This window comes from Spea bombifrons, chromosome 11, assembly GCF_027358695.1.
Source record: "Spea bombifrons isolate aSpeBom1 chromosome 11, aSpeBom1.2.pri, whole genome shotgun sequence".
Lineage (NCBI taxonomy): Eukaryota > Metazoa > Chordata > Amphibia > Anura > Pelobatidae > Spea > Spea bombifrons.
Window position 1 is genome coordinate 24,335,441 of NC_071097.1, and position 18,793 is coordinate 24,354,233.

At 39.3% G+C, this 18,793-nt stretch overlaps 1 protein-coding gene across 1 annotated transcript; it reads left to right on the top strand.

The window, feature by feature from the left end:
- Positions 1-5,340: 5,340 nt before the first annotated feature.
- On the top strand, positions 5,341-17,078 carry LOC128469452 (lysosomal acid lipase/cholesteryl ester hydrolase-like). The gene is made up of 10 exons (XM_053451273.1): positions 5,341-5,426; positions 5,653-5,788; positions 8,851-8,965; positions 10,992-11,190; positions 12,697-12,806; positions 13,113-13,249; positions 14,099-14,245; positions 16,203-16,274; positions 16,434-16,502; positions 16,688-17,078. Exons 2-10 carry the CDS (start codon positions 5,660-5,662, stop codon positions 16,919-16,921), a joined length of 1,212 nt encoding a protein of 403 aa, XP_053307248.1. The 5' UTR covers positions 5,341-5,426; positions 5,653-5,659; the 3' UTR covers positions 16,922-17,078.
- The last annotated feature ends 1,715 nt before the right edge of the window (positions 17,079-18,793 follow it).

Genomic DNA, 18,793 nt, shown 5'->3' on the forward strand with positions numbered 1-18,793 from the left:
TTCCAGCGCTGGCAGATAGATGGCGCTGCACACATTACCCGCTCTCACTCAATGTGCTTAAAGGGATAGTCACAGCAAAATAAACTGATTGAAGTGTGAAGCTGCATTGTACACAATACACCGCTGTATGTTTTGGGTAATAAAGGACAAATAGTTATAAAACTAGGCGTCCATTAATTGCAGCCACTTCATGGACTTCTTCCTATGATGTTTCAGTGGGCAGAAGTTAAATAGTGAGAATATAATGTCCTGCAGTCATAGCGGCAACATATGGCTCTGTCTTTGCTGGTGTTCTGTTGCCTCCTGCTCAGAAATAGGCAGCTAAATAGAACTTACCTTTCACCTTAAATCAAACACCAATCTACCGTCATTGTGCTACAGTCCCGATGTGGTTTAATTTGTAAAACCCGAGGTATCTGCATTTCCCTCATCAAGTCAAGAAATGGTGACTGTGCTCCATACAGAGCCACAGAGAACACCAGGCCCCTGACCCTTCTCTTCTGGGGTAACATTACACCAAGGGAGGGCCAGATCTTCTTGGTCCCACTCCGCAAGGAAAAGGCTTCAAGGGGTTGCGGGAGCCAAAAGGTCAGCACACGTACCCCACATTTCCAATGAGTGCGATCAAATGGTGTGATTACCAACCCAGCGGCAGTGCACAAAGGGTGTAACCCGCACCCATATCATCACCCACGGCAAGTGCCCGGGTGGACCTAATCTAGGGGCTTCATTCATGTACCCCGGACTTCCATTAGGAGCAGAGGACCAAGCTTTCACACCCCCATAGGTACTCATTTCATCTTAGCCAAAAGGCCAATCGAAACACAGTAGCGCATACCTCTCAAGCTCCGCCCTCCCGGGGTCCTGATTCACTTACTGCGCATGTGCACAATCATGTAGGGTCACCTGCATGCGTAGTATACATCCTCAGGTGTCCCCGAAACAGCAGAATGCTATCAGGACCGCTGCCCTGTCGAGCTCTACCTCTGCCCTAAAAAGCAGGAGGAGAAAAATTTGGGCTGACCCGCACAAAGCGGGACAGTTGGGAGGCATGCTACATACACCAATGTGCCTTCATCTTGTGATGGAGCAATCTAGAGGACCATTCCATTGGTTTCTGTAGCGATTGCTCCACATTAATAACTTAATCCAGAATTCATAAATACATGTGATACAACGTGATTATTTTTCCTTTGGTAAAATACCAAGTAGGGCACAGCAGGACAGCTGTCAGAAATTATTAAACTCGCCTACCACACCCTTCTATCAACCATAGAAAACCATAGTCTACCTTTCCTGGACTAGGCCGACTAGGCACAATGGGACGGTTAAAAGGGAGATCTTTGTTCTCCCCAACCGGCCTATTTATGCTATGGAAGATGAAGCGGGTCAGCACAGCCGCCGTAGACTTCATTAAAAGAGAACGTATCCCGGCGCTCCGTTTCTTTAAGGCATGCAGCTCAATCATTGTACCTGGATGCTGACCATGGGGGAGAAGAAGACCGGGGGCCGATGATCCAAACGTGAGCACTTCACTGCTTGTGGGTGCGAGTTAGCATGCTTGCGATGTTTTCTTCCCTAGGGGCAGGTTCACAACAGAAGCCTGTTGGCTGCTATCCGATACTGGGGCACATAGCCATAGCTGTGTTCCCTGCCATAAACCCAAAAAAGTGGGGCAGCACCATCTGGAAAGGACTTCACTGATTTCATAGAAAAGAAATGCCAAGCTGAAAAAACAGTTTAATATTAAAAAAAATGTTAAACCACCAGCGTTTCAGTACTTTATTAATGACAGCATTAGTGTAGGGGTATTTAAAATTCCAGTTTAAACCCATCATAAGCTTAATAAAATCTTAGCAAAGGCAAATTATTTTGAATGATTGGTAAGGAAAAAATGCTGCTCAAGGAGTTTGTCACTTGTGATTTATAATGTAGCAGTTTCCATGGTGATGATAAGGATGTATAATACTACCTTTATATTTTTATTATAATAATATTCATTGTTGCAACATTCCATGGAAACAGTCAGATTACAAACTAACATCTACCCATACGATTATACATGAGCATGATATTAAACATTCAGACTATTAATGGCCATTATAATTCTTCTTGACATTTGGGCATTCAAAGTCATGCCTTTTAGGAACTGATTAATATTTTTAGGCATTAGCTTGGCTCTGCTTTACAACCAAAGATATTACAAGGAATTCAGAGGCAGACCTAGTTTTACAGAGGAATGACTTAATGGGACAGGCGCAGGCACTCTCCTAGACGAAGAATGTACGTTTAATACACATTCTTTAATGTTGTGTAAAATAAATAAAGAACTTGCAGTAAGAAGAAGTTGCAACACGCATTGGCTCCTCTGTGGTCTGATGTTTAGCACCATTGAATGTCGGCATCAAGTGGCACTCACACATAATCAACTGGTGGGGGGTGGTCATGTTAGGTCCCCGAAATGCTCTGACTGGAAGGGAGAAAACAGGCTGAGTATCTCTTATCCGAAATGCTTGGAAGCAGAAGTATTTTGGATGAGGGATAACTTCAGATAATGGATCCGTGTCGGAGTATGGTGGGGATATATTGACCCCTGTACTCTCTGGCCATTCTCGGCGCACAGCGTCTCAGCAGAGAAGTCGAGGAGGCAGGGAATGGCTCTGTGGGACTACAGGAAAGGTCAGGTAACAGCAACAGGAGCTTTCCACCCACCCCTGGCATTAGTAACCCTAATCTGAACTGCACTTATGTGGACAGAAATTCAGATTTTGGATAAGGGATCTTCGTATAAGGGATGCTCAACTTGTGTGTACATGGGGGGAGGCAAAGGCATAAAGTAGGGTTCTATGTTAAAATTTAAAGAGTCCACCCAGCTTCCATAACAGAGGATGACCAGAATATCCCTTTAAATGTGTCCAGGCTGCCACCATTTGGTCCAATTACGCAACAGAGAAATCAAAATGACTCATTGCTTCTAAAAACACTTCAGTCCTATTCTTTGTCTTGTGGTTATCTGATGGCATTAAATACTCGCATTTACAGGTTGCTCATATGCATGGGATAATTATATTAAGCCTTGAACTTTGGGTAGTGGTGTTTTTATCTAATTAAAAACCCACCTTTTAAAATGAAAGTACAGAAAACAACAAAGTCCTAACTAACTTTTTACTAACACAACTTATGGTAACTATGGAATAAAACATTTCGAGTGGTGAGAAAAGATAAAGCGATATAGTTACAGTATACGGCCATCCTTCTGTATCACTAAACTAAATTTAAAAAATGGGAAAATAATAATAAAACCACGAGACACATTAATTTAATTAAATGCAATTATTTTAATATTTTAAATAAAAAAAGAACCAAAGAGCTCCTATGTACTACAACTCCCACCATCATTGGCCAGGATGACGAGGGAGTAGTAGCCCTGCAGGTGTATTTTCTACCAAACTCGTTCCTCTAGCACGGTGTACCCACCCTGCTTATCCATTCCATACTGTCACCTACATGGACTGCATGTGGATGCGATCTTTTATACGCCAGGGAAGGTGGGGTGTCCCGGGCGACTGTTTCCATATCTGCCTTTTTAGCATTAAGAAAAGAGAAGAAAAGGGTTACAAAATAACAAAGAGGAACTAAAAGTTATAAGAAACTAAATATAGAAAACAAAACAAGAAGCAGAACAAATGACTAACTTTATATCGTAAAATATGTGGCTTTGTAACAGTAAAAGGGGACTTTAAATTATTGTAACATTACTCAGTTTGCCCTGACGTTCAATGCTTCACACAAGCAGGATCTGCTTGCCTATCTCTGCCATACTTCAGCCTTAATCAAGGTGATTCATTTATTTACCGCATCATCATATTCCACATCATCAGCTTATTAAACTTTACCTGCAGTTGGATAAATTATTCATTTGTTAATTGGGGCAAAAGGAGACAGCATTCACAAAACATTTCCTGCCATTGCCATTATCAGTGATCAGAAACTGCACCCCAATCATGATGCTGCAGGGCAGGGACTCTGATTAGCACGGCCGGGGAGTGTGTGTTATGTATACACTGAGGCCACTAACAACACGATGAATACTTTTGTTTCTAAAAACCTTTTGGACCAAAATACAAGAGTATCTTCCGGGCTGTCCTGTAACATGTTGAATTTGTAGGTGAAGTCTCCAGTCTCCGGGTAATAACCCCAAATAAGTAAATATGGATGAGGATATTGAGTTTAAAAACCCGGGATTTTGATACTAAAAGGTTATGGATACAGGGAAGATGCAGATCTCATTGAGGTCCATCTGAAACCATCGATACTCAACTGTTAAGATCAGTCCTATTTAAACTATCATTGGTGGAAAGATAATGCCGCTTTACACGCCGCTCTTATTTGTAAGAAGTATCAACTAATCTCTTACAGCAACTTCATCTAAATAAAGGTTTCAGTTTTGGTCATTCATGATGGAGGTTGTCCCCTTGCAAATACATGGAAGAATCCCACTATATGCAATTGCCTCTTCCACCGTTTAATTTCGGGGGGAACGCTGCGGGTGAGGTGTCTGTGTGGATGTGCGTAAAGAATTCCTGTTGCAATTAAGCAGCCAATCAGGGCCCAGAATTGTGATCCCCCAGAGGAGTAGGGTGACTGCGGATTGGGCATCTTTCTTTGCAAGGGCTGTCAGGGGCAGTTTAATGTCCCTTTAAAACTTTAAACTTTCTGCAAAGTCAGCTCACCAATTGAACTACACATCATGCAGAAGCACCTATTGCTTTTTAACATTTAATAATAATAACATATGGACTTGGGCACAAAATAAATACAACTCAACCTTACAATGAAAGGCAATGTATTACCTGCAGAGACTTCCCAAATAGCTAAGTTTACTAAGAACCACACAGCAGGAAACCTTACAGCCGGCATGTATTGTGTTAATAGAGTGTAAGCTCTGTGGGACGTAATAGAAGCCCCTCCCGTGTATATTGCTCCATTGTTCTCATGTTACAGTAAGTTACACAACCATTAACTGCTGTGTAAACGGACTCTGACGAGCATCCTTTACGGAAACAGTCAGCCTCGGTTACAGTGCAGTCACGTGATGAAAGTTTCATTCTCAACCCGAAGTGCCTCTCAAACATGGTCACATATGATTGGATGCTGTGCCTACTAGGTGAGGTAGTTCAGAAGCAAACATACACCTCTCCCATTGGTGAAATCTGCATATTCATCGAGTAAGAGGACAACTGATTGGACGTGTAACCTGTCGCCGTCAGGAGAACGAGCCCGCCCCTTTAGTCATGTGCTGGTGGTGCGACACTTGTCTGAGTGAGCTGATAGGCTAATAGGCTTGTGCGCTTCCTGGTTCTGGACTGTCACAGAGAAGTCTGTGTGCTGCTGCGGGAGAGGGTGTGTACAGCTGTGTGTCTGCGGTATGTGTTTAGTAATCACTTTAATAGAGTATTTTGGTGGGATAAGTCCTAGTGAGTGTAGTTACTAATGACACTGTGTAAGCTGTGTGTGAGTACGTTTACTTATGGCAGGGTGTCGGCGTAGAGTGTTGTCAGTCTAGTAAAGATGTATGAGAAGGCTCTTGCACCGTATGCTCTGTATATGTACATTTATTTATAAAGTTATTCCTGTCTATGTGAATAACAGTTACAAGATGTGGCTGCTGGTAGCTGTTCTGGTTCTGGCCCAAGGCGTTGTGCATTCGGTGGATGTGTCAAGCAAAGTCCGAAGAGGAGCCGGAGACTTTATCTATAGAGCAGATCCTGAAGCATCAATGAATATCGTAAGTCACAGATATATATACGGTAAATATACATATCGGTGTGTGTGTGTATATATATAGATTCATACATATACACTATGTTTGGGGTCACTAGGCTGTTTTCATAGAAAACAAGGAAGTTTCTAGCTGTAACATAATTGCAACGCTGTTTTCCAATGATTGCTATTAAAGGACCACTGAACGTCTATGAAGATATTCCATAAAAAATCAGCCATTTCCAGCTACACTAGTCATTTACAACATTAACGCCGCCTGCTCTGGATTTCTGGTGAATTTCTTGTTGTTTTTAATGGTAAAAATTTGCTTTCCTTAAAAACCAAGGACCGTTAAAAGTGACCCCAAACTTTTGCATCATTGTGTATATGAAGTCCAAAAATAGTTACCGGCACTCCAGGGACTTTCCAAATAACCACACAAACAACTTCGGTTTTCAAGTCAACGTTTCAGTCTTGTTTATTACAGACTTTCATCAGGACATGACATTGTGTATATGAATATATAGATACAGGTATATCGATATACATACAATTTCTAACATAATAAAGCACTGCTTTTAAACAAGGCTGGGGTGTAAGACAGATCTAGCACATGTTTTGCACATCGATACAGATATATTGGTAGATAACACACCCAAGGTAAAATAAATTGACTCTGCATATTGCTATTTTAAAATTGTTGGCTTTCCCTTTTTTTGGGAATGTACAAGACTTAATTAGATTATAATATTTTAATGATATTTAGCTGTTGCCGTTAGCAGTTGTTGGACTCCAACTCCTATTGAATTGCTGGCCAAAGGACAAGGAGCATGAATGAACGAGTCCGGTTGTCCAAACAGACTACATTGTATAACAAGTTATAAACTAAAGCAGCACGGTACTGCAATAAATATTTACCAGTGAGATTTATTTGCCGTTCATCAGATCCTTTATGTGTAAACGCCTTACGGCATGATAAATATTTTTAAAATGAATCTTGAACTGTCTTTTTGCAGTATAAAGCGTAGTTACATCAGAGAGACTTAACTTCGAGTCTCCCTGCATTAGCTGTACATCTTGCATGTCGAGCTCCACACTCCTTGTAAGAGAAGCTCGCTATGGTTGGCCCTTCATAATGCAGAATGAAATTCTTTCGTTAAAATTAGAACCTTTCCTGCCAACTGCCACTTAGTCAATCAGCCCTTTTTATTTACTTTACATACTTTTAACGCGTTGCCGGCTCATATTTTCATGTCTGATTTTAGAAGAGTTTTGATCAGTTGTGAAAATGAAAAACAATTACGACGAACCATTTGCGGTTCCTGTTATTGACATCATGTTCACTGTAGGATTTTTGCAAAATACTCTGAGTTGAAGAGCACACGAATGCCATGTGAGATCTCGTCTTGTGACTAGAAAGATAATTCTCTTTTATTCCTGTAATGAGAATTTCCACTCCCCCCACTACACATTTTTGTGTAAATATATACCTTTTTGCTAGGATCTGTCTCATGAACCTTGAGGATATAAGTTACTGGTAGGTGCCTAGTAGGGAACATGTTATTTTCTTTAATGAAAGACTTCAGTTTAGGAAAACACAATAAAGTGAGGTTTCCAGCGCTAGGTGACTTCTAAAATATGTTGACTTCCTGGGAATTTCTGTTGAGTGTGGTATGACTTTGACCTACACGGTCTAATAGGAAGAGCCCCCAAAGTCCCGGGTCAACCTAGCAGTAAAATGAACACGATGTCCAGAGATCTGACTCCCAAGTGTTCCTCCTGCCAAAGAAGAGCGTGAGCATTCTGTCTAAACTCAAATACAAAAGAATTGCTCTCGTACATATTGGTGTCTGGGAATGATGTAGCAGCCACTGGATATCAAAGCTTGATGATGCCTGCCGTACATGAGTATAAGAGCAAGGCTGTTGGGTAGAACCGGGTAAGTGTACGCTGTTTCCCCAGCTGTTGTTGGACCTCTCAAACTGGGGCATGTTGGCAGAGGATCGTGACTGTTGTGGTTCAGTAGCAGCTGGAGGATAGTAGGTTCTCATGGCTTATATTGTAACAGCTATAGGATTCCAGTGAGTCATAGTGATACGAAGTGCCAGTTGTCTTTAATTCTTGTTTTATTTTAGTGTAAGGCAATTATTGAAGGGGGAGTCCCACCAAGTATATTATTTATTTATACATTTTCTAGTTGTTACCTTGGCCTAATCTATTCGACAAACACCCTGACTCATTTTCATGCTGCCTTGTGATAAACATTAGAAGGGCTCATTCTGAAACTCTAATGAAACTAAGGCGGAAAGGGTTTCATTGGACGAGCAGGTTTATATTAACTTTGCCAAAAACAGGTTCCTTAGTGTGACGTTTGATCAGGGAAAGTCGAAAAATAACTGCATAACTGTGTCATAGCAGCATCCAGGTCTGCCGATAAGTGAAATGAAACCGTTTTCTTCAGTGCTAATCTACGTTACTGGATACATCACAGCAACCAATGCCCAACAAAAAGTATTTTATCTTGATGGGAATTCATATGGGCCTAAATAAATAAATACATATAAAAAAATGTAGATTTAAAGATACGTGATTTATGACATCACTAAGCACTTTAGACTTTTCATGATGTCATCCGGAACTGTTACAATTTTTGCTTCAAAGGTCAAAATCGGCTATATTGTGAAATGTGTTGTGGAATTTGTCCTGCGTGGAGGATTATGATGATACCGAGTATTACAGCCAGGTAAACTTTGCACTTTGTGTCAGCTGTAGTGGGATGATCTCGCTTTGTTCTATGACCTAAGGGAATACGTTGTCAAATTTGTTGTTTATAAGGATTGTCCTAGTTTCTCTTCCAAGCAGGAAGGGGCCGGTGGGCTCCACAGCCTTAACAATGTGTTTCTCTGTACTCTCGGTTATTTTACAGATTGGGGTAACAGAAGTACCCTAGTATGCCACAGATACCTCCAGTGGCGCCACAGATTAATAGCTGTGATGGCTTAGATTGTCTCATTTCTTCGGTGATAAAAATAAACATTTCTTTTGTCCTCCACATGACATTTCCATTTTGAATTTATTGTCCTTTAGAGTGAGTTGATCACATTTTGGGGATATCCGAGTGAAGAATATGAAGTGATTACTGAAGATTCCTATATCCTCAGTATCAACCGAATACCTCATGGGATCAAACGTTCATCTCCAGGTATGTTTTTTTTTTTTTGTTTTTTTTGTTTTTTTTTGTTTTTTAGATGAGCGTATAAAATTGCTACAAACGATTGCTGCTTATAGCCATTAAAGTTTTAAAATGGTTACATTATTTAACACTCAACAAGTGGAGATTAGGGCTTTTTGGGGTTAAAGTACTTTGTATGAAGCACCTGGAAGAAGCTGCAACGAATTGCACCATCCACTTGCCAGTTTGGTGCCAGTTTTGGCTCCTTGAAGCAACCCGTCACTGGCAGGAATGCACTCCCGTTGTTTTAAAGTGCAGATGGAATCCGGAGTGTCCCTTTAACACTAATTACAGAAGATTAAATATAGGGTTGGCGTTGGAACACCCATCACGGCGATCGGCTTTCATCTGTATACTTAGAACAATATGACTGTCAATATTGCAAATAAACTTGAACCAGACGAGGAACCAAGTCAGGAAACAGCTGTCTCTCTTTTTTAAGGAAATCTTGGCTCATTTTCATAAACACAGTAGCCTGCTGAAACAGGTCCGTGGCGGACATCAATGTCTCCCTTTTCATTTGGAATGAGACAATTTCTTCATTACGTACATTCCGCTCTTTGTGGAAATGAAGTGTGAAATGTTCTGCATGGTTTTAATGGAGTGACACCATCTGCTTTCATAGATTTGCTGGGCAGGCTTTGCACAGATGCTTAGGTTGGGTTGTAATTATACAACAACGGAACTTCAGCTGTGCCGTTTCCTTACTGACTTGGCCTGCAATCATCTGCTGGAGAACCGTCTTTGGTCAAAGTGCCAAGACCTAACATGAGGTTTCCTTGTGGCTGGGACAATATGTCCATGTGAGATTGAACATGTTCTTGGAAAAAACGCGGAGTTAAGAAGAAGCATATTTATGTTTATCGTAATTTGTCAATCTGAAATCAAATACACGCCTTATTCAGGAATGATGAGGGAGCGTAAGATTATGTGAAGGCCTCGTGTTGGATGCCAAGTCCTACTTCATGGAAATGTGTAGCCCAGTTAATCCCTTTCTTGTTGGATGCAGCAGTATTGAATAACGGTGATTGCTGGGACTGTTTTTTTCACCACACCTTAACTGTTTATTAAAAACAGAACATTAAACATGTTTTCACTTGGGAAACTTTTATGTCCTCCAAACATGAGCTTGTTTGTACATATTTCTTAAAAAAATTTAAATATCTATAATTCTATGCAACAGGTTTTTGTATGGAACTGCAGTGAATAATCTTTGTTACAAAAAAGTTCTCTGATTTGTTTATTTTATGAATGTATAATATAATCTATAACACTAAGTGTATGGATTGCGACCAATATAAATAATGTTCTCTAGAAATGCCAGGTGCATTTATTACATTACGATACAGTAAATTTACTATGGTTTTGTAAATTATATGCGTTTTCCATTGCGTGGATATGCATCTGTAATTTTATGCCTTGTCCCAAGTTGATGCCAGATTTGTTTTTTTTGTTTTTTTCTTAACTACCCTTATGTTAAGCATGATCATTACATAGTACAGTGGAATAGTACTTTACAAACTATAAGTAAGATTAAAACGCAAACATAACAATTTAGGTGATATTGTACCTGTATATTTCGCGAACCTGGGTAAAAGTACGGTTGATAAACCCCAAAAAAACCACACCTTTCACTTGTCCCTTATAGATTACTGTGCTGCAGGGTAGCGTAATAAAATACATTTGATTTGCGGTCTCTGCAAAATAAATATTAGTGCGTGTTCAGTAAAGTGCCTGACTTTATTTCATTTTCTAAGTAACACTGAGAGGCATTTTTTCTAGGAATTTAGCTAGATTACAAACTTCCTTCCTTTTTGTTTAAAAAACAAAACAAAAAATTCTTCCATGTACTGTTGTTGCCTGAAATGACTTGAGCTCCCCCTAGTGGAATGGATTCAATTGCTTTATTTATATATAATTGTATCACAGTTCGCAATCTGTGCCAAATTGATGGCGATCGGATTTGTTTATATTTTGCTCTTGTTTTCTCTTTTAGTCCCTAAGCCTGTAGTATACTTGCAGCATGGCTTGCTTGCTGATGGAAGTAATTGGGTTACCAACCTTGCAAACAATAGCCTGGGATTCATCCTGGCTGATGCCGGCTATGATGTTTGGATTGGAAACAGTAGAGGAAACACTTGGTCAAGGAAACACAGGACGTTGTCGCCCGAACAGGCTGAATTCTGGGCTTTCAGGTATTCCGCTATCTGTATGATTGTACTCATGGGCAGCATTCGAGTTTAAATGTCGCATATAAAAGTATGTGAAATTATAAAATACCTCAAAGTGTTTGCTGAATTTGCAATACTGTAGACATTGCTTAAATTTTTAAGCAATGATTTAGGAAAATGAAAGCGACAATTGTGTGGTCGTTGGAGTTTAATTAGTCTCACACATTCAATGAAACTTGTCAATTTCAAATGTCTGAAAACAAGGAGGGACCCTCCAATAAAACAAACAAAAAAATGAGGCAAAGAGCTCTAAACTTATGTTTGCATTTGTAGATATTTTCATAGATTCTCTCTATATCCTACCTTCTCCACGGCCGCACCCCTGTTTCGTTTCCCACAGCTCTGCATCTTCTCTTGCCTCTTCTTGATGTTTTTTCTTCTTGGTTGGTGCACTTCTGCAAAAGGCAGAGCCATGGGGACAGCCTCTACCCCGTGTTCCTCTAATCAGGGGACTGGATGTGCCCGGGAGGCTCTGTGCTTTTGCGGAATTTACTAGAAGGTCATGTTCTCTGAGGAGTGTGCGAAGAAAGAGGACACGGGGAGAAGCAGACTAAGAACAAGAACAAGCAGAGCTGTGGGAAAAGAGATGGGTACACAGAAGATGTCGGAGGAGAAGTTAGGGAAAAGGTGAGTGAATGAGGGTGGCAATGAATTTCCCTTCCGACTGGAAAAAGCTCTCCAAGTTACGACAAAAATGAAAGTCATCTGAAAATGAACGGTCCAAAATGGAGCAAAACAAAAAATTTCATTTTATTAACAAAATCAGTTATGGTTCATTTGTGCAAGTCTAATTGTAATAGTCCAAAGGCAGTGTAAAGTAAGAGTACTGAATTGACAGCAGTGCAGGAATGACTTTGAACTTAGTGGTGTCCAAAAAGTTAGTATGGCAATGAGTTGGAGGGGGTATGAAACATTTAAATAATTAAAGGGATTAAAGCAGACACAAGAGGAAAGTATATTTATCTGGAGGAGCAGTCATAAGAGAAGAGCCTGTAGTCTAAAGGTAGAGGGTCAGGTCAGCATAAATATAATATTACTACTTCACTATCTATAGTATAATATAATTAGCAAAAGAGCCCTCCAACAGAAGTGTGCTCGGGTTTAGTACAATGAGGAAAGAAGAAAGGTATTGCCAAGAGGATCCTGACATCTTTTTGTTTTTTTATACTGAGCTTTGCACAGCATTTATCAAAGAAAGAGGATTTAGCCTTTTGGGAGGTCACAGATCTCTTTAAATGGAACAATTTAACAATCAAACTTTGATTTCAACATCTTTTATTCTGTGTTGGCACAGTGATAAACATGCCCCAAAACCTGCTACACTGATACAAAACGCAGAAGATTTAAAGTATGAGTTGATGCAATGATTAAAGGTCAAGTAGTAGTTTGGTAATTGAGGTCTTTGTTTCATAGTATTGAACGGTTCGGGTCAATGTTGATTGCAGCCTTAAACGTTTTTTTATATTACAGTTACGATGAGATGGCTAAGGAAGATCTTCCAGCGGTTATCAACTTTATTCTTAAAAAAACTGGCCAAGAACAAATATATTATGTCGGCCATTCTCAAGGGACAACCATTGGTAAGCGTGTCTTTTGTTGCGTTTTGTAGGACAACTGCGTTTTGCTGCTGCGTTCCCTGCGAAAAACACTAGGTGGAGGCGCAAGCAGTCCTCCAGACCCTAACCGTCCGTAACCACAAACCAGCCGTCTTGTTTATTCAAGCGACATTGTCAAAGAAAACAGTGCGACACAAATCGGATACTATTTTCTGAAACAAGCTGTATGTTTTGATTAGAAGAGCATATCACCCATGCATGAGCGCAGCGTGGTGATGTCACTTGATAGTTATTGTTTCTGGAGTCTTGTCTTTTTACTGTTTTCTTTAGGTTTTATAGCATTCTCAAGCATGCCAGAGCTTGCCAAAAAAATAAAGATGTTTTTCGGTTTGGCTCCTGTGGCTACCATCAAGTTTTCCAACAGTCCTCTTGCAAAACTAGGCTATTTCCCAGAGTTCATTGTCAAGGTAATTTTTTTTTTTTTTTTCATCAGTTTTTAAATGAATGGACTACCGATGACAATATAACTGTCATGCAATACGATGGCGTTACCGCTTATGAAAAAGACCACTCTAGATGAACTTGCACGGTGCAGGCTTTTGTTGCGTAGTGAATACACGTTCCAATGGACAAGCAATATAACAATACAGCGACCTCAGAGTGTTTTAGACAGCCCTGGAAAAACATTTGATTACAGCTGGTACGGAGCATGAAAAAAATAAATCTGGCAAGTTCAAAGCAGGTCATACTGTGTATACTAAGTATACTTTGACAATTTTAAAGGTGAACCTAATTTGGCTAGTAAAGCAATTTTAAATGAAAAGGTTGTTACCTTAAATGTGCTATTCCAGTAAATACGTTTATCTATTGATTCCCGCCCCTGATATAAATTTATATTAAATTCAGGAAGGTTGTTTAATACAGATAAGCAAGAGGTTTATATTGCATTGGCTAAAGTGGGTGGGGGGGTCTACAGTACATTACAAGAGTAATAAAATGGTTTAGTAGTAGATAATTTGATACAGTAGGCCATTGGTATTCATTCCACTGTCATCCTATTCCCAGTTTGCAGCACCAGTTCAAAAATCACTAGGAATATGTAATCCCTCCATGCATTTGCAAGATGCGGCTGCTCAAAGGGTCCCCTCAGCTGTCCTATGAATCAACGTGCATATCATTGTCGAAGTGTCCCTTTGTAATTGTTTATGTTTAGAAGTCTTCATACCATGTATTGAATATTGTACAGCACTACAGAATTTGGTGCTATATAAAACAATAAAAAATAATAATAATAATTTGTATTCATTTTTCTCTAGGACCTGTTTGGGAAAAAGGAATTTCTCCCGCAGACCTACTTCATCAGGTGGCTTGCTACGCACTTGTGTACCCACGAGTTAGTGGACAATCTGTGTGGCAATATCTTCTTTGTTCTCTGCGGATTTAATGAGAAGAACCTTAATATGGTATGTTTCGCGTAACCGGTCTGCTGGAAGTTGTAGTACTCTTAATAGTTGACATTATTGCTTCGCAGTCCCGTTTATTGTGTGAAGGATTGCTAAGTATATAGTTTAGGTATAATTATATGTTTATCTGTAAATACCAATTTGCATTTTGTTGGTGAGAGAGCTGTTTGACTTTATCCAAATATATTAACCATTTTTATCATTGATGTGCCGTATCCAAGTAAATGGTAATTTGATGGCATTAATTAGATTTAATATGTAAAGCATCTTCAACGTATTCCCCAGAATTGGCTCTGCTGGGTGTACTTCTGGTTTATAGTGAAAACCAGGTAAATGTGTATATAAAATACATAACCTGCTTTAACCCCTTCAATCCCAGGGGTTTTTGGTACCTCAAAGCCCAGAGAAATTTTGCCATTTTTGGGGTATGTCGGTTTAGCGATGATTCTCTTTTCCTGTGAATAGTGTACCCATGTAAACTATATATTGTTTTTTCAAGGAGAGATAGAGCTTTCGTTTGATACCATAGTTGGATGATTAGCTGAAAATTTAGAATGAGAAATTTAGTAAATACTAGCGAAGATTAGAAAAATAAACTAATTTTTTTTTACATTTTCCCTCTGAATCCTCACAAAATTAGGTAAAGTGATGGAAAATCCCCTCCAAGTTTATTAATTCAGGTGTCCTGATTTCAGAAATACCTAATTTATATAGATTTTCCAGAATTTGCCAGCTCCAGGGAGCATACTATTAGGTGTACAATTTTGTATAATTTTTATGCCTATGGCTTAACGGGTTTGGGGGTTGTGAACGGGGGCAGGATGGTTATACTGGCTAGATGTTATGCTAGGGCAATGGGAAGTAAGGTTTTTTAATAATTTTTTTATTATCTTTTTTTATATATTTTTTTTTAATTTTTTTTTTAATTTTAATTTTTTTAATTTTTTTATATATTATTTTTACACAGAAATGGTTAGAGGTCCTCCTAGGGACCTCCTGAACATGCCAGTGATGTCACAATGACATCACAGCTCACGTTATAATTTTTTTTTTGTATTATTTATATTAATATTTTAATGATTTATTTAATATTATTTTTAAATCACTAACCGTTTTTTTTTTTTCTGCTTTTCTCTTACAGGACAGGAGGGGGAGTGAGAGAGATGGTCTCTCACTCCCCTCCCCGCGATCCCCCTGCACCGATCACACTGTGATCTCTATGCAGGTCCTCACAGACCTGCATAGAGATCGCAGCGTCTCTGTGCCTCATCGGAGGGCAGGATATCCCCGCAGGGGATATCCTGTCCTCCGATGACCTTCCGGGTTACGTCAGCAGTGACGTAACCCGGAAGGGAATGCCCGATCGCGCGTTTACAACTGCGCGATCGCGCGATCGGGCAGTTTACCGGTAACAGCTTACCGGCTTTCATGCCGGAAGCTGTTACGGGCGATCGGACAGCAGAAAGCCGGCAAAGCCGGCTTCTGCTGTCAGTGGGGAGTCCAGGCTGTCAAACGACAGCCTGGTCTCCCGTGCAGCGGCAGGGATGTGTCCCTGACGCTGCACGAAGGGCTGGACGTACCGGGACGTCCATAGGGGTTTCTTTGTGGGCGTTTTTTGGACGTCCCGGTACGTCTATAGGGGATTGAAGGGGTTAAATGTGCTTTTCCACCGGCTGCTGAATGTAACGCTGTTTTGTAACGTCGTGCAGCATTAGGAACCTCGTTTTTAGTGCTGTTGAATGCCCAAACCAGCTCTTCCCAGAAATATTTCTTTAATCAAGAAATTGACGTTTCCTCTACATGGAAAAGCTTCTAGATTCATTTTCTGATGTACTACTGTTATTTGCACCTCGTGTTGATTGTCTTCTTCTACATGTCCCTTAAGAACAGCTTAATTACCTGCACATTTTGTTACATATTAATCCGTGTTTATTCCATTTCTTCATGAACTCTTTAGACGCGTGTAAATGTATACTCTTCACATTGTCCTGCTGGAACTTCGGTGCAGAACATGATTCATTGGGGACAGGTAACTATGTCTTGATTTGCTCAACCATTAGCAAGTGAGACTTATCACTTGAAATGTATTTCATGTAACGATGTAGCTTAGATCATTTGTGTAACATGCTGCTTCTGAAATAATGTACTCTGTTTATAATCTATATTTTTTACTTTGTGTTTTATTTAGGCTGTTAAATCGGGAGAGCTCAAAGCCTTTGACTGGGGCTATAAGGGGAATATAGCTCATTATAATCAGGTAATAAATGTTTTATTGAGGTCTCATGAGAGGCATTTTCTTTATACTCAGATATTTTAGTGTTAAAGAACCTGCAAACATGCAGAGTTGCTTAACACTGGTTAGGTGCCCCACTACAGATATCTTTTTCAGACCTGTAGTGATTGTAGAGCAGCCTGCTTTATTACTATTTTTTTTTCTTCCAGACTACTCCTCCCTGTTACAGAGTGCGGGACATGAAGATCCCAACTGCTCTGTGGAGTGGCGGCAATGACTGGCTGGCAGATCGCAAAGATATTGCCATGTTACTTACTCAAGTCAGCAACTTGGTCTACCACAAAGAAATCCCAGAATGGGAACATCTGGACTTCATCTGGGGATTGGATGCACCTTATCGCATGTACAACGAAATCCTTGACTTGATGAAAAAATATTTGTAAAACACGCTGCTATCACGAAGGTGCCAAATTGACTCTAAAACACAGTCGAAGCACACTGAACACCTTAAAAACCTCCTGGATCCTGCTCTAGGGTTCACTTTACATATTGTGCCCTCTTTCTAGACAGCGATTCTCAGGACTGCTTAGAAATGAATAAGGCCATCAAATGAACATCTTCTGGTAATGTTCAGGACTTAGACCCAAAATCAATTAAACAACTCATTCAAATACTAACAATTAAGAAAATTGAAACCTGAGTCTTTTGGGTAGAAGAAAGTTCTACATTTAGAATGGGTGCTTTGTTTCACAGAGGAAGAATCCACTAGAAATACTCTTACAATGAGCTTCATGTTCCTTGTGATGGTTAGATCTCTTTTGAACATCATTACCAGTGCCATATCTTATTAGTATAAAAATGTATGTTTTATTGCCGACAATGACTCTTAGAACTAACGTATGCCTCATAGCTAAGATTCATGGAAATTTTAGCTCAACAAAAGCTCTGGTGTTATCTCTACTCTGTAAACTTTGATCAGATTGTATTGATATAATTGAGGCCGGTTCAGTTATCTGACACGACCTAATTTACAAATACATAAATATGTATTGTAATGTCGTATTGCATAAATCAGTTGTTAATCCTCTCTAGGGAAAAGTTTTATTGTATTAATGATTTTTCAGATTGTTAGTAATAGAATATAAACCAAAGATTTTATTGCTTAATGTTTAGATTTCTGCGATTTCATATCTTTTAGTATTTCAGATAAACACTTCCTGGTTTACATGTTTGTATAAAAATATGGCTCTATTAGCATCTCATATGCAATTTTATTTTTTTAAATTCACATCGCGTTTTATAAACGCATATTGGTTTGTTTTTTTTTGTTAATGATCTGTAGGTTTCTAAGCATACTTGCTGTCAACAAAATATATATTTCAGAGTATGAACAGTGATGACAAACTGATAACACAAAACAGGCTCTGGCCATACTGATACTTAAATATAAATATAATATAAATAATAATAAAATACTGATATAATAGCTCAGGGATATTTTATCAGGGTCGACTGATACAAAATAAAAAGTTTAGTAATATTTTGCTACCTACAGTGTGACCAGGATGCTAACCACTTTTAGATGTGCAATTATTAACCTGTAACTTAACTTCATACTTGGGAACCAGTGCGGTTTCGTGTGGAGGATCTGGGAATCACAGCTGATCACTGGAGCTGTGCCTACTTCCTCCCCATCCCTGTCCTAGGGCATCTTTGCCTCAACGCTTCCAATGGGAAGCAGGAGGGAAATACCACCCCAAGCAAGCTTTCCACTTAAAGCTATACTTTTTCTAAGCTTAAAGAGGACCTGCCTGATAGAATTGTAATAACAAAATTCCAAACATGTTTGGTTACCTCTTAAACGGTATTAGCTTCTGTATTTTAGGGCTCTAGATGACAGCAATGTGCAGCCAATGAAGAAATGAGAAAAGCATTCTTTTCCAATGTAACAGTCTAGTTTGCCAAAATCAGAGCTGTGAAATGTTCTAATGCAGTTAAGTCATTGCAGCATACTGTATAGAATGTATAATATAGTATTTGTTTATGCACTTTTGTGTGTGGGTTTTTATATGCTGTATATAAGTGAAACTATGCAGTATTTGTCCATCAATGATCAATTAAAATACAACAATACTATGCCACCATGATATGTAAAATCTATTTTGTAATACAGTTTTCCATTAATGCATATCATTCACTGTCTACAGTCTCGTCTTTATTTCTCATCTTCTTTACTCTGGATTTTATACACACGCCGTTTGATATAAAAAAAAAACACATATACATAGAAATATTTATTCAAAAATTCTACAACC

Excerpts from the sequence above, each read along its gene's own strand:
- LOC128469452 (XM_053451273.1), top strand. The coding sequence starts at position 5,660 with ATGTGGCTGCTGGTAGCTGTTCTGGTTCTGGCCCAAGGCGTTGTGCAT. Across the intron at positions 14,246-16,202 it reads ATGAGAAGAACCTTAATATG|ACGCGTGTAAATGTATACTC; the intron begins GTATGTTTCGCG and ends TGAACTCTTTAG. Across the intron at positions 16,503-16,687 it reads ATATAGCTCATTATAATCAG|ACTACTCCTCCCTGTTACAG; the intron begins GTAATAAATGTT and ends TTTTTCTTCCAG.